Source organism: Neolamprologus brichardi, chromosome 19 (genome assembly GCF_056152115.1).
Source record: "Neolamprologus brichardi isolate AB-2024 chromosome 19, ASM5615211v1, whole genome shotgun sequence".
Taxonomy (NCBI): Eukaryota; Metazoa; Chordata; class Actinopteri; order Cichliformes; family Cichlidae; genus Neolamprologus; species Neolamprologus brichardi.
Genome location: NC_142122.1, coordinates 131,309 through 144,881, shown reverse-complemented (window position 1 = coordinate 144,881; position 13,573 = coordinate 131,309). Strand labels below are relative to the sequence as shown.

Sequence of the window (13,573 nt, the reverse complement as noted above, 5' to 3'; positions counted from 1 at the left end):
AAAAAAATCGCAGTTTTCGGTGATTCGAAACGCCGTTTACGTGGACGACACAGCTGCGTGTTCAAAACTACCCGTGTAGGTGCGGACGCAGCGAGTTAGTTTATTTCCTTACTACTTTCAGGTTACTTGTATTTGCTTAATTGTTTACTAAATGTTTGAGGTGTGAAATAAACCGCAATTGAGCAAAATATGGGTGTGTGGTTGGAGGATGTGTTAGTGCGTGCGTGCATGCGTGTGCGCGCGAGGGGGGCGGGGGGGGGGGGGGGGGGGGGCAACATTTTTCTGTAAAACAAAGGGGGGCCCAGCGAAAAAAGTTGGGAACCACTGGGTTAGGTTATGGTTAGGCATTTGTTTTTGATGGTTAGGGTATGTCCATTCGATGTCCTCACTAAGATATGAAAACAAGTGTGTGTGTGTGTGTGTGTGGGGGGGGGGGGGGGGGGGGGGGCGTTTGCTGTACGTTCACTTTTTCTGTTTCCACCGTTTACAGGAGCCCCCCCCCCCCTCTTACCCTAACCCTAAAGTTTTTATGAGTTCTGCAGAAAGTTGTCCTGCAGGAAACCGCTGGGGTGGATTAGCCCTGACTGAGGGCAGGCACGCTGCTGCTCTCACCGCTGCCTTCAGGAGGCGCTGCAGAGCAATGTTTACTGAAACTCTCTGAGGAGCGCTGTGGGATAACCCACTCTTATTGGAGCTGAAGTTTACTGTATTGAGTGAGTTGCAGTGAACAATGAATTATTATTTAACAGCAAGGTTCCACATGTCACTGTTGTTGTGGGGCATTAATCAATGTTGCATGTGTGGGGCTTCCCAGCCAAAGTTGCATGGACTCCATGTGGGTCAGGCACATTCCCCTGTAACTAAACCATGAGTTTAAATTTGGTGTATTTGGTTAACTAAGCATTAACTCACGAGTGTAAATGTAAAATAAGGTAAATGATGATGATGATTATTGTTACTGTTATTATAGCAGAATGTGGAACAAACACACAGCAGCGCTCACAAAATCGCTAGCCTGACGTCCCGGCGCCAGCGATTTCTCCGGTCGGGCGACTTATTAATTTAATAACTGTACAGTACTCTGTTAAAAAAATGTGTGTTTCTGTTCTGTGTCCTGTTTGTTTGTATGTGTTTTTCTTGCTGCTGTTACAACCAAATTTCCCCTTGTGGGACAATTAAAGGATTATTCTATTCTATTCTATTCTATTCTATTCTATTCTAAGTCTTTGGACACAGAGGATCAGAATCAGAAGACGAGCGCCGCGGGTCTGATGGAAGCAGCTTTTCATTACCTCGTTCTTCTTCGCCTGCTGTCAGATTTCATCTGCAGGTCTGCAGACCACCTAAGAGCCTCGTCTCGCTGTTCAGTCCTGAGTCCCAATCAGAGCCTGCTTTTTTATTAAACGCTCCCACATGTATGATTGGTCGTCAGCTCGAGGACTCTGCAGTTACAGAACCAGTCTGACTGACAAACAGCTTCATGCACCTTAGCTCAATAAAAGAAAACATGAGCACAGTAAGAGAAAAACTGCGCTCAAATTCAGTTCAGTGTTATTTATATGGCGCCAAATCACAACAGCAGTCGCCTCAAGTTGCTTTATATTGTACAGTAGATCCTACAAAAATACATACAGAGAAAAACCCAACAATCATATGACCCCCTATGAGCAGCACTTTGGCGACAGTGGGAAGGAAAAACTCCCTTTTAACAGGAAGAAACCTCCGACAGAACCAGGCTCAGGGAGGGGCGGGGCCATCTGCTGTGATTGGTTGGGGTGAGAGAAGGAAGACAGGATAAAAGACATGCTGTGGAAGAGAGACAGAGGTTAATAACAGATATGATTCAATGCAGAGAGGTCTGTTAACACATAGTGAGTGAGAAAGGTGACTGGAAAGGAAAAACTCAATGCATCATGGGAATCCCCCGGCAGCCTACGTCTATTGCAGCATAACTAAGGGAGGATTCAGGGTCACCTGGTCCAGCCCTAACTATATGCTTTAGCAAAAAGGAAAGTTTGAAGCCTAATCTTGAAAGTAGAGATAGTGTCTGTCTCCTGAATCCAAACTGGAAGCTGGTTCCACAGAAGAGGGGCCTGAAAACTGAAGGCTCTGCCTCCCATTCTACTTTTAAATACTCTAGGAACAACAAGTAGGCCTGCAGAGCGAGAGCGAAGTGCTCTAATAGGGTGATATGGTACTACAAGGTCATTAGGATAAGATGGGGCCTTCCTCCGAAGGGTGGCTGGCCTTTCCCTTAGGCTACGTTCACACTGCAGGCGAAAGCGCATCAAATATCCGATCATGGTGTGACAGTGTGAACGGCACAAATCCAATATTTTCAAATCTGATCTGGGTCACTTTCGTATGTGGTGCTGAATCCGATACATATCTGATGTTTCAGAAAGCTGATGTTTGATGGTCATGTCGCATTAAATCCGTCTTTTACGTCACTGACACCAGACAGACGCAGATTATTAGCGCCGGAGAAGACATCGCGAACGCTTCCTGGCCATCCCGTGTAGATGTCAGTGAAACTGTTGGGAAGACAACGTGAACATTTTATTTGTACTGTATAATCTGCAGATTCTGACAGAAACTATCCTTTGAAGCAGCGCTCCTCTAAAACAGCAATAAGGATCATTATTAGGTTATTTACATTATTATGTAAATAACAAAATAACTTAAAGAAAAAATTGGGAAACGTAAAGTCTGAAGTCTTTATATTAAGTCCATCAGTCAAACATACTGTTGCTCTGGGTCTAAACAGAGCGCGCTGTGTGACGTCGTCTTTTGCGCATGCGGCCGCTTTGAGCGTCACGCTAGAGCGCGTTTGCTGTCACATTTTATTTGTAGTGTGAACGAGCATGATCTAAATGTTGGGAGTCATACAAGCTATTAATAAAGCTCAACACTGAGATCACCTTCTGACCAGGACCTGTTGGATGGATCGTATGTCAGCGCCGGTAATCTGGTACCATGCGACGGGTTAACAGAAGGGTCGCTGCTCACCGGCCGTACCTGCACTGATGGCCGCCAGCTTCATTTTTATTAGTCACACTGTATTGTCCAATCAAATCTCTTAACATAATCGGGCCCTCCCCTACCTGCACTCATGCAGCTCGTAGAAAAGGTTTAGCGTGGAAGAAGCAGCTGAAGGTGGAGCTGAAGTTTCAAATTAACGACAAGGAAATCCAGATGTCCCACCTTTACACTGGGACATGAATGCAGCGTGATTTGTGGGCACACGTATGTTAAGTTCAGTGTGTGAGTCAGAGGCCCGTTGATGTTTTAGACGTTTGTGCTGCGAAAGTGTTTGAACGTGAAAACGATCCAACGCATGAACCTGAACCTGTTTGCACGCACATGTTTGTAAAATAGTTTGACATGAGCTCCGACTGCTCACGTGTTTGTGTGTGGATCGGAGCACGCACACAACAAACCGCGAGTCCTCCGCTGTGACACACAAATCACACACGTCTGCCAGTTTACACTTGTGGATCGTATCGGAGCACCATCTCTGTGCAGCGAGTCCCGTCGTGAAACCTCCTCCCTGCTAAATATTCCACAGTTAGTGGAATTACAACAAAGTGAAACTGGGAGCGACGGCAGCTCAGGCACGACGCGCTCGGCCACGACGCGCTCGGCCACGACGCGCTCAGGCACGACGCGCTCGGCCACGTGAAACCAGCAGGTCAGCAGAAGCTCACGGTGCTCAGAGGGCTCGACTTTCTGTTAATCGCTAAAGTCCTCCAAACTTCACGTGGCCTTCGGCTCAAAAACAGCGTGCAGAGAGTTTCACGGGATGGGTTTCCACGGCGACCAGCTGCAGCCAAGCCTCACATCACACGAGGCACACAGCGGAGCAAAGCACGGCGCCACTGGACTCTAGAGCAGTGCTCTCTGGATCGACCGATCAGACTCTGGGTCTGGTGCTGGTCCGACTGCACTGTGCCAGGTGTAAAGTTTGGTGGAGGCGGGGTGATGGTGCGGGGCGATGGTGCGGGCGGAGCAGGATGCCTCCTCGGCCAGAATACTGAGGTAGTGTGATATAATTACTCCTGTGGATAAACCGCTGCCCCTCTTTAGAGGGGGCGTCTACACGCTCACTGTGGCTGGGCGCTCTGCTCACCCGTCACTGCTGGTTGATGCAGGCAACAAAGAACCTTGAACCTTGATGGCGTGACAGAAGAAGAAGAGCGTGCTCAGGGCGCCGTGTGACCGAGCCGGGAAACTTGTCAAAGTTAAATTTTAATTAGAAGTTTTGGGAACACGAAGTCAGAGCGTCTTCATCGCGGTTGTCACGGTGATCCTCAGAAATGAAAGCGAGCAGAGATTCAGTTTAAAACAGGCGAATTTAAGAAGAACCTTAAATCAACACAGGAACTAAAAGACACTGATCTCCAATTAAAGACCCGGGGGAGGGGCGGGGCTCTCCGAAACGCCACAATCAACCAATCGACCAATAAACCGTCAGGAGACCACGGTATCACTGTTTTATTAAACAACAAAAAACATTTGATTGATTTTAAAATGTCACAACAACAAAAACGTTTGAGAGAAAAATTTCATTCATGATTCCAGAAAGTTTGAAGTGTTTTAGAGCCGAAGCTCAGACGACGAGAAGGAAACATCATCATCATCGTCACTGAGCTGCTGTGTCTTCACTGATCAGGACATCAGGCCTCAGATGACCGCGCGGACACTTCCTGTTCCAACCTTCTTCCTCAGCACCTCGACCAGACGCTCCAACCTGAGGAGAAAGATTTCCTGTTAGTGGCGCTGAACTCTGATGTTCGCCGACGAGCTTTTGTAAGAGCTCGATGATGGCGGCGATGCTCTGTGGCCACGGCTCTGATGCTGTGACCTGAGCTCTGACTAACGGGAGGAAATGATGAGGAAAGTGAGAGGAAGATGAAATGTGTGTGGGGGGGGGCGACCTGAATGACTTTCCAACAGTCAGCGATGCTCGCTCGCTCTCGCTCTCTCTGAATCAAATTAAACTTCCTCTGTAATGCCCCCCACCCCCGCCCAGAGCAAATATTCCTCTCCGCTGTTCAGAAACTTGGGAGGCTCTTCAGCGCCATGCGCCCCCCCGCTGGCAGCCAAATTAGAGCGGAAAGCCACGGGTTTGAGCCCAGGAGGACAGTGCGGGACGCAGACGGACGACTTAAGCTGTTTTCATCATGAATCTCATCCCTTCATCTTCAGCTGATGAGCCGCCGCGCCGCAGCAGAAGAAGAAGTCACGTTATCCGGCGTCGGAGCGCCATCCTGCAGGAGCGGGAATCTGACGGATTAATTCTCCTCATCGGCTCGCCGCAGACACTCGCACACCCTCGTCTGCTGAATATGAATCATCCCACCAAATCTCCTTAGTCCCACACGCTTAACCGGTCTTTGAACGCCTCCCGGAGTCTGTGAGACTTTCCGAGGCAACTTTACCGATCGGTCACGGCGCTCTCGCCGGTCCAGAGAAGCAGCTTATTGATCACCTGCACAAGAGAGCAGGGAGCCAATGAACAGGTGACAAGGTGTGCACCTGGATAACATCTGTCAGGAGAAATCAAACATCTGGCTCTCTCTAGGAGTCACAGTTAGGACCTCGTCTCCTCCCCTGACCTCTGACCCTCAGGCACAGTTATTTCCCGATCGATCGGCTCGTCAGCCTGTTTCAGGCTCTCGGCTCAGAGTCACGTGCTCCTGCTGTTGATGAAGAGCAGCGCAGATACAATCTCCTCAGGCTGAAGAACGACTCAGATGTTGCTGCTAATTTAAACGGATTTCAGGGTCCGAAGAACTTTTATTTGTGGAGCTGCAACGCTCCGATGTGAACACGGAGACTCGCCGGCAGCCTGAAAGCGTCATCATTCTCGCCGACCTGTCCCAGCAAGCTCTGAGGGTTCAGCACCTGCCCGTCACACCTGTGGGGCACAAACAGCAGCTCACCTGATGTTTCCTGACAGCTGCAAGGCATTCCTGCCATCAATTCATTATTAATAACACATAAAGTGATGTTTCAGAGCTCACCGCTGGCAGGCTGCACAGTTCTCTGTGACGACATCGAAAGAAAGTTTATTTTGTTCGATGGACATTCTTTAGGTAAACTTTCCTCTGCGTCAAACGTGACCGACACCGTCAGCTCACCATGAAACGCCACCACTGAGTCTCCAGCCGTCGAAGGATTTTAGAGACACGTTTTCTAAAATCATGAGAAATGAGCCGGGCACGGCTCTGAACGCTCGAGGAGAAGACCTCGCCATCGTCAGAGCTGCATCTGCATGCAGAAAAACTTCTTCAGGGTTGCCGAACCGCAGAGGTCCGAGTTTGGTTCCTGTCATCATAAAAATCCCACAGTCTGCAGAGACGCTGCAGGTCTTTAAAGCTGCCGTTCTTGGTTCAGTCTGCAGGAAAATCGGCCCTCTGGACCTGAAACTGGGCTGAAGCTACGCTGCAGATTCTCCCGAGTTTCATTCCTCTGTTTTTGTTCTTCTTCTGAGCAGCAGCGTGTGATTTATCACTGTGCGATGAAGAGGAGGAGCGCTCTAACATTGAGCTACAGTTATGCACCAAATGGGTAAAACTGATGTTCAAACCTTAAAAAATCAGATTCGATTCATTTGAAGAACTGTCAGATTTACTGATACAGACACAACGCCGCGCTGCGTCGGCGTCGCGCTGCGTCGCGCTGCGTCGCGCTGCGTCGCGCTGCGTTGCGCAACATTAGGACCACGTACCTAATGTTGTGGCAGCAGGTCACAGACGCAGCCGGTGACATCAGAGTGTTTCTGTTGTCATGGCGATTGCAGCAGAACATACAAAGATATTATACATGTCTTCAGCAGCAGCAGCCAATCAGAACAGAGAACGCAACAAACAGGAAGTGAAGGCTCTGACCTGCGCACTTGCTCAGTGGCCTCTCGCTCTGCCTCCTGGCAGCGCTGAAGCTCCGCCTCCACGCTCTGCTTCTCCTTCATCAGCTGCTGCAGCTTATCCATCAGGGGTGGGGCCTCAGGAGAGACGCTATCAGCTCGCAACGAGGGCGGGGAGGGCGGGGCTAAGTCCTGAGATCTGAGAGGGGAAGAGGACGTTCCTGTTAAACTGAGCAGTCAGAGTGCATGCTGGGAGAAAATGGTTGTTATATATTTATTTTATAATAAATAAAACAAACTGTCTAACAGGTAAAACAGTGATGAAGACCAGTGAGCTTCCTCACATTCACACAGTGTAAACACAGGGGAACAGACGTCAACCTGCAGTTTATCTAAAAAGCACTTAAATAAAAATGATGATGGCGGCGTGGCGTGAGCTGCAGCACATCAACAGGTATTATTGATTATTATTGATTATTGATCCTCAGACGGCTGAAACTTTAAACCTGCTGTGATCGTCAGCGCGAAGCAGCTGATAAATAATCGATCGGTGGGATATCGATAGGTGCTGAGTGGGGCTAGGTTAAAGGTAAACAGACAGGTCAGAGGCACGGTTGGCCAAGTTACTTTGAAAAAGTAATTAATTATAGTTACTAGTTACTTCTTCAAAAAAGTAACTAAGTTAGTAACTGAGTTACAAGATTCTAAAGGTAATTAATTACTTGAAAAGTAACTAATGTGTTACTTAAAATAAATGTTTAACCCTGAGGTCCAGGGTATAATTGGCTACTTTAACCACTTTGATGTTTCCTCCACATTTCACCTTAAAAACTGTTTATTTGTCTTGTTTGGTCTCATCAGCCTCACGTGTCTGAATTTACAGTCATGTTTTCATTCTGACTGTATTAACAACATCGATCTAGAATCAGGCAAAAAACATAAAATCTGAGTAGAAAAAGTTATTTATTACTGTAACAACCACAAACATGTTTAATGATCATATTTCATAACTTTAAATGCAAATATTTGTCAGTTTTAAAATCATATGCACAAGTTTTGCAAACAAAGTTATTTGCAGCCATTTACCTTTTACCCTTTTTTTTAACCACAAACTGTTTACAGAACAATCAGCTGTTCTTCAATAAGACGCCACAGATTATTTGTGCCACTATAAAGGAAACATCACAGGCTGATACCTGCAGGTCTGACAGCAGGTGTGTCACTCCTGTTTCTACCTGGAGACAGCAGTCGCCTCATTGTTCTGACACACAACACAACACTATCCACAACACTACACACACAACACAAGACGACACACTAACTACACAAGACGACACATTAACTACACAAGACGACACATTAACTATACCAAACACGCTAAACGTCACAAATCTCTCACATCTCAAAACTCGCTCTCTCTCTCTCGCCGTCACTCCTAAATCTTCCTCGTCTTCCTAAACAACCAAACGTCATGTTGCCATATCATCTTTTCATTGGTCGACATGGTGCATTCTTCCACCAACACTAACGGGCTGTTCTTTGTTTTGTTTGTTTGAGCAGAGCGGTCTCGCTGTCCTCAGACAGTAAACGTGAAACTATTGAGGAAAACAGGCGTATAAATTGTTCATCATGACTGGTTTTACTGGCCCATCGACACCGTTTATAAACTGGTATATGTCACCTTGTTGCTTTGTCATCTTGGTCATGTGATTGACCACGACTGCTTTATTCTTCCTCAGTCAAACAGCAGCACTCGATTGTTTTGCCTCCTGAGCTCCAGCTGTTGTGCCAGACAGGTGATCGTGATCGTTACCGTCCGCGGGAGCGCAGCTGCTTAAAGCTGCAGCGTCCAGATTACTCACAGCTACTTCCTGCGGCTGATATAAGCTGCGGTAAACTGAACACAGCTTCAACGTCTGTTTGGTGAAAAATAGTAACGCGACCGCATTTTGTTGTTAGTAACGGTAACGGCGTTGTAACGATAGAAATGGTAATTAGATTACTCGTTACTGAAAAAAGTAACGCCGTTACTTGTAACGCTGTTATCCCCATCACTGGTCAGAGGTCAAAGTTCATACCAAATTAGAAACAGAGCACTTTAAAAACAGAAGAGAGGAACCAACAGCATCGTCATCGGGACCTTCAGCAGTTCTCTGATCCTCGTGCTGATATTTCTGACTTCATCTCGAGCTTCACTGCTGAAACTTTAGTTCTCCATGCTGGAGCAGGACGTCCTAAAACTTCCATCTATGGTTCAGCTCACATAAACCCATAAAACTGAATGAAAGGAAAACAGGAATACAACACACACAGTGTTAATATCTGAGAATATCTTAGTGATGAGCACCGTCTGAAACATTTAAAGAGTAAACACAAAGTCAACCGCTGATGAGCGGTCACAGACGCCGCTGCACCTGCCCGAGAGTCTGCACCACTCCTGAATCTCAGACGCCGACATCAGCGAGAGACATCTCTCAAACCTCACGGTGACAGAGCAGACACACGACGTCACACAATATGACATCGAAGGCACAAACACGTCCGACGGGAAAAGAAGGAAGCACACCCCGTCTCACTTTTTTATACACAGAAAAAAATAATCTGACTCTCAGCAGGTTTTAAAATAAGTCAGTACAACCTCACACAGCAACATATCACTTATTGCTGGGTGTCCTCGCTGTTTCTATAACCTGGATTCAGCTTCGTTTATCAGTGCTGACACGTGAGACTCGATCAGAGCATCACAGCAGAGGCCTTTGTGTCCAAGTAACTGAGGATAAAACATGAAGCAGGTTTTCCTGGCCTGGATTTTTATAGCACCTGAAAATAAATGAATCAACATGTGAACATGAGCTGATGCTGCTGAAGCAGAGTCACAGAGGTGATTACAGGCTGTCAGCGGCAGCACTGAACACAACAGCAGACTGGTGCGTGATAAGAAAAACAGAGATCTGATGGTAAACTGGTCTCTGAGCACAGAGAGAGAGCTGTGCAGGAAGTGACAGCCAAAGATGACGATGTTTCTCACACGTAAAGTGTAGCTGGATCTTCTTTTGCTGCTGGTTCAGAGAGACGAAACCTGCAGCTTCTGGATCTGTGAGCTGTCGGCTTCCGGCCCGACGGCGTGTCCGTGCCGTCAGGTGACCGACCCACGCTCTGTGCAGGATCTGTTTACCTGCTGTCATTTACTGGTTCAGCTGTTTGGTGGTTGTTGAAACAGTTTTTTGAGCTCTAAGCTGACACTCTGCTGTTTCTGATAAAATGCTTTATATTTAAAGTTGACTCAGGAGTTAATGAATCAATGAAACTAAAATCGATTTTTAAACCCAGCTCCAGTTTGGGCCATCAGCGAAGAACCAGGTACACAAACACAGGCCTGACCTTTGACCTGCTGAGATCTGTTTTATCAAACCGGTCTGCACTGCTGAGGTTGGCGGCGTCTGATCAGGAGACTTGAAGCATAAATGTTTCAGTCTGAGGAAATCAGAAGGAATCGCTGTCTGGATCTTTGAAACCCGTCCTCGCGCTGGGACGCCCGTGATCTGACAGAATTGCTAACAACGGGCAACACAACATGAAAGAAATCCAACTGCTTGATTTACTTCTACACTATAGCACCTCCTCAGAGGTACTAATACGTCAGACTGAGCATGCCTGGTTCAGAGGTTGAAGTGCAGCTTTTTGATTGGCTGCAAACTGAACAATAACCAAATATCTCTCCTGTGAGGGCAGCAAATCAGCACGGAGACCCTGAGAAAAACCACCAATAATAGAGAATAAACAGAAACTGTAACACAACACAGAATGTGACCAACAGGTCAAAGGTGAATCTTCTTCTGACGTCCTGCTAGTCCAACAAACTGATGAAGAACCATCTGACACACATCTGTCAGCCTGCCGGGTTCAGAAATCCAGCTGTGAGGCTTCAGGCTGCTCAGGACCAGCTCCGAGCCCACGAGAGAAACAAAACGTCCCCACTTTGAGGCTGTAAAACCCGGGACCCCACAGAGACACACACACACACACACACACACACACACACACACACACACACACACACACAGGGTTTAATGAAGTAAAATCACAGGAAATTAGTTTTTATTTCCACCAAGAAAACTGAAATCAAACAAAAATCCTGATTCCCCCCCGCCCCCCGCCATCTCAGCAGGCGTCCAGCGTCAATCCTGATGATTTATGGAGACTCACAGTTTGGCCAGCGTGGACGCCTCGCTGCTCATCTTTATTCTGACTCAGGCTACTGCGGCGCTTCGCTGTGACTGCCGAGCGGCGCCTCAGCCCGAGTGTTCTTCCTCTGGGCCGGGCCTGAAACCGCGCCCTCTGACCTCTCTGATGCCTTCTGTTGGGTTTCGTTCATGTTGTACACCGGCTACATAGGGGATGACAATGTGCGTCTGTCTTTCTTATCCTCCCTCGCTGGTGTCTGATCTTCTTTTCTGTGCCTCTTTGCTGATTTGATCAAAGCCCATTTAGGATAGCCGCACGTTTTGAGTGCTTCCTTCACATGTGTGTTCCTTCTTTTTCCCTTCAGGCTTAGAGGGAACATGTTCTGCCCGGTGGTGTAGGGTCCTATGTAGCCGGTGTATCAGAGAAACTCAGGAGGGTTTTCTCCAAGCATGACATCCCGGTGCATTTCAGACCCAGCAACACACTCAGACACAAACTGGTTCACCCGAAAGACAAAACTCCAAAACACAGACTTAACAATGTGGTGTTCGGTCAAAGGAGCTTGCAAAGAAAAGCGTCTGGACTTCTTTGAACAGAGGCGGTGGTTTACGACACCAACTCTCTGCCATCTATAATCCAGTTTTGAGTTCCTCCCCAGACGCCTTAACGCCCACTCACATCCTGGGCCATCTGACCTCAGGAAATCACATGATAAGGTGGGGCCAGGTTTCACAATGAGCTCACCTGAAACTCTGGCTGATTGGGACCCACACCCAGTTTCACACCTTGGCTCAGGCGATTAGAGGATCATCAGGGGGTCCTTTTGTCCCTCTGTGGGGGGAAACTCCCACTAGGTTTATATCTGGGACTCTCCACCATTTGACCTTAGAACTGAAGAAGCTTCTCGGATGAAGGTGAAACGTCTTCAAGTAACTTAAAGAAGTCCAGACGCTTTTCTTTGCAAGCTCCTTAGACTACGATGACCTGGATGACTGAGAATCTTCACAGACAAAATCCACAGGTAAAGCAGCCATGACAGATCATGTAGAGTGTGCTTTTATTGTGTAAGTCTCCACAAAGAGCCGTGAACATCAGCACAGGTCACATGATCACAGCCTGTACACACATTAAATTCCAGCTGTTGTGATCGTTTTAGCTCTGGATGCTAAAGCTAACTCAGCCCTTAGTGCCATTAGCACCCAGCAGAACATAACAGTGAGAACATTCGATCTCTAACGGGGTTCTGACCCTCACATCTGAAGCGTTAACGTCTGATTGTGGCTGAAGCTTGTAAAAAGCTGTCGCACTCACAGAGTTCATCATATTTGCTGACTGTGACCACAGGTGGTGAGGATGTGATGATGCTCTGATAAGATCTGTGCTCTTCTTCTCGTTTCTGTCTTCCTCGTTTTTAGGCTGCTGTGCCCCTCTGCTCGTATAAAAACCTGAACGACTGCAGATGGAACCACTCCTTACAGCTAACTGAAGATCACAGGCCTTCCACCTGAGCAGGTACGTGAAGCAGCTGGTTCACAGTTTAGTCCCAGTTCAGGTTCCTGCATTTCACTGGTTTCTTTCTTCTGTTGCAGTTTCAGGACAAACAAAGCAGTGAAGGTGGAAAAGTTTGAGATTTCCTACATGGATTTGGATTTAACTGCCTTAAATTCATCTCTGGTCAGCTGTTTATGGCGTTCACTGATTTATTGCATTAAAGCAGATCATAAATGTAAATAAAATGTGTTGTTTTAAACGATGCAGATGAAGGTGCTACATGCTGTATGTCCTGCTGGCAGCTGGAACCAGTCAGGCTGTGGATGTGAACTGGTTAACTCGCATTATAAAAGCCATAAGGACAGAGTAAGTGAACTTTATCATGTCATTCATCAGTAATCTTGCTGTTCTGTCTTTTTATTGCTTATTTGTGAGAAACTGCATAAAACCACTGACCTCAGATGACAGATTTCTTCTGGGCACAACTTTTTGTGCTCGCATGCTTCCACGTTCATCTTCATGGTTTTGTTCGATAAATAAGAACTGCAGATGAAATCTGTGTGACTACATCGAGCACTTCAGTCTCAGAGCAGATTATGAAATAGGTACGACCTCTGACCTCTGACCGGCGTTTCTGCACACGCATATGTACTGATTCATGTAGATGAATGAAACACGTCCACATGTGCAGGTTGGTGGAGCACATGAGAAGCTGAAGGCGTGCATGCTACAGTCTTCACACATTGTTCTTATTTGTAGATGCAGTCATTTGAATGTATTAATTAAAGTTTTACTTTCATTAAAACCTGCTGGGCGAGGTTTAGTAAAGAGCTCATGGTGTCATGGTGCTGGGTCGTTACTATTATTATCTGATGTGAGTGTTTGATTTCTTCATGCTTGTCTGTATGAGTATGCAGGCTTCATGTTCAGGGTTTAGGTTTTCGTTCTGTGTTCGTGTCCCTGAGTTTGTGCTCGTGAATTTCCTGTTTTACTTTGAAGATCCGTCTCTCGTGTCTTCCTCCTGTGTTC

General features: G+C 47.0%; 1 protein-coding gene across 1 annotated transcript in view; it reads right to left on the bottom strand.

Annotated features, from left to right (window-relative positions):
• Positions 1-4,479: 4,479 nt before the first annotated feature.
• Positions 4,480-13,573, bottom strand: part of mipol1 (mirror-image polydactyly 1) — a 45,683-nt gene continuing 36,589 nt past the window's right edge. The window contains exons 13-14 of the mRNA XM_035912036.2: positions 6,894-7,067; positions 4,480-4,750 (exon numbers count right to left, since the gene is read on the bottom strand). Of these exons, the coding sequence (XP_035767929.2) occupies positions 4,684-4,750; positions 6,894-7,067 (241 nt within the window). The 3' untranslated portion in view covers positions 4,480-4,683. The remainder of the gene's footprint in view (positions 4,751-6,893; positions 7,068-13,573) is intronic.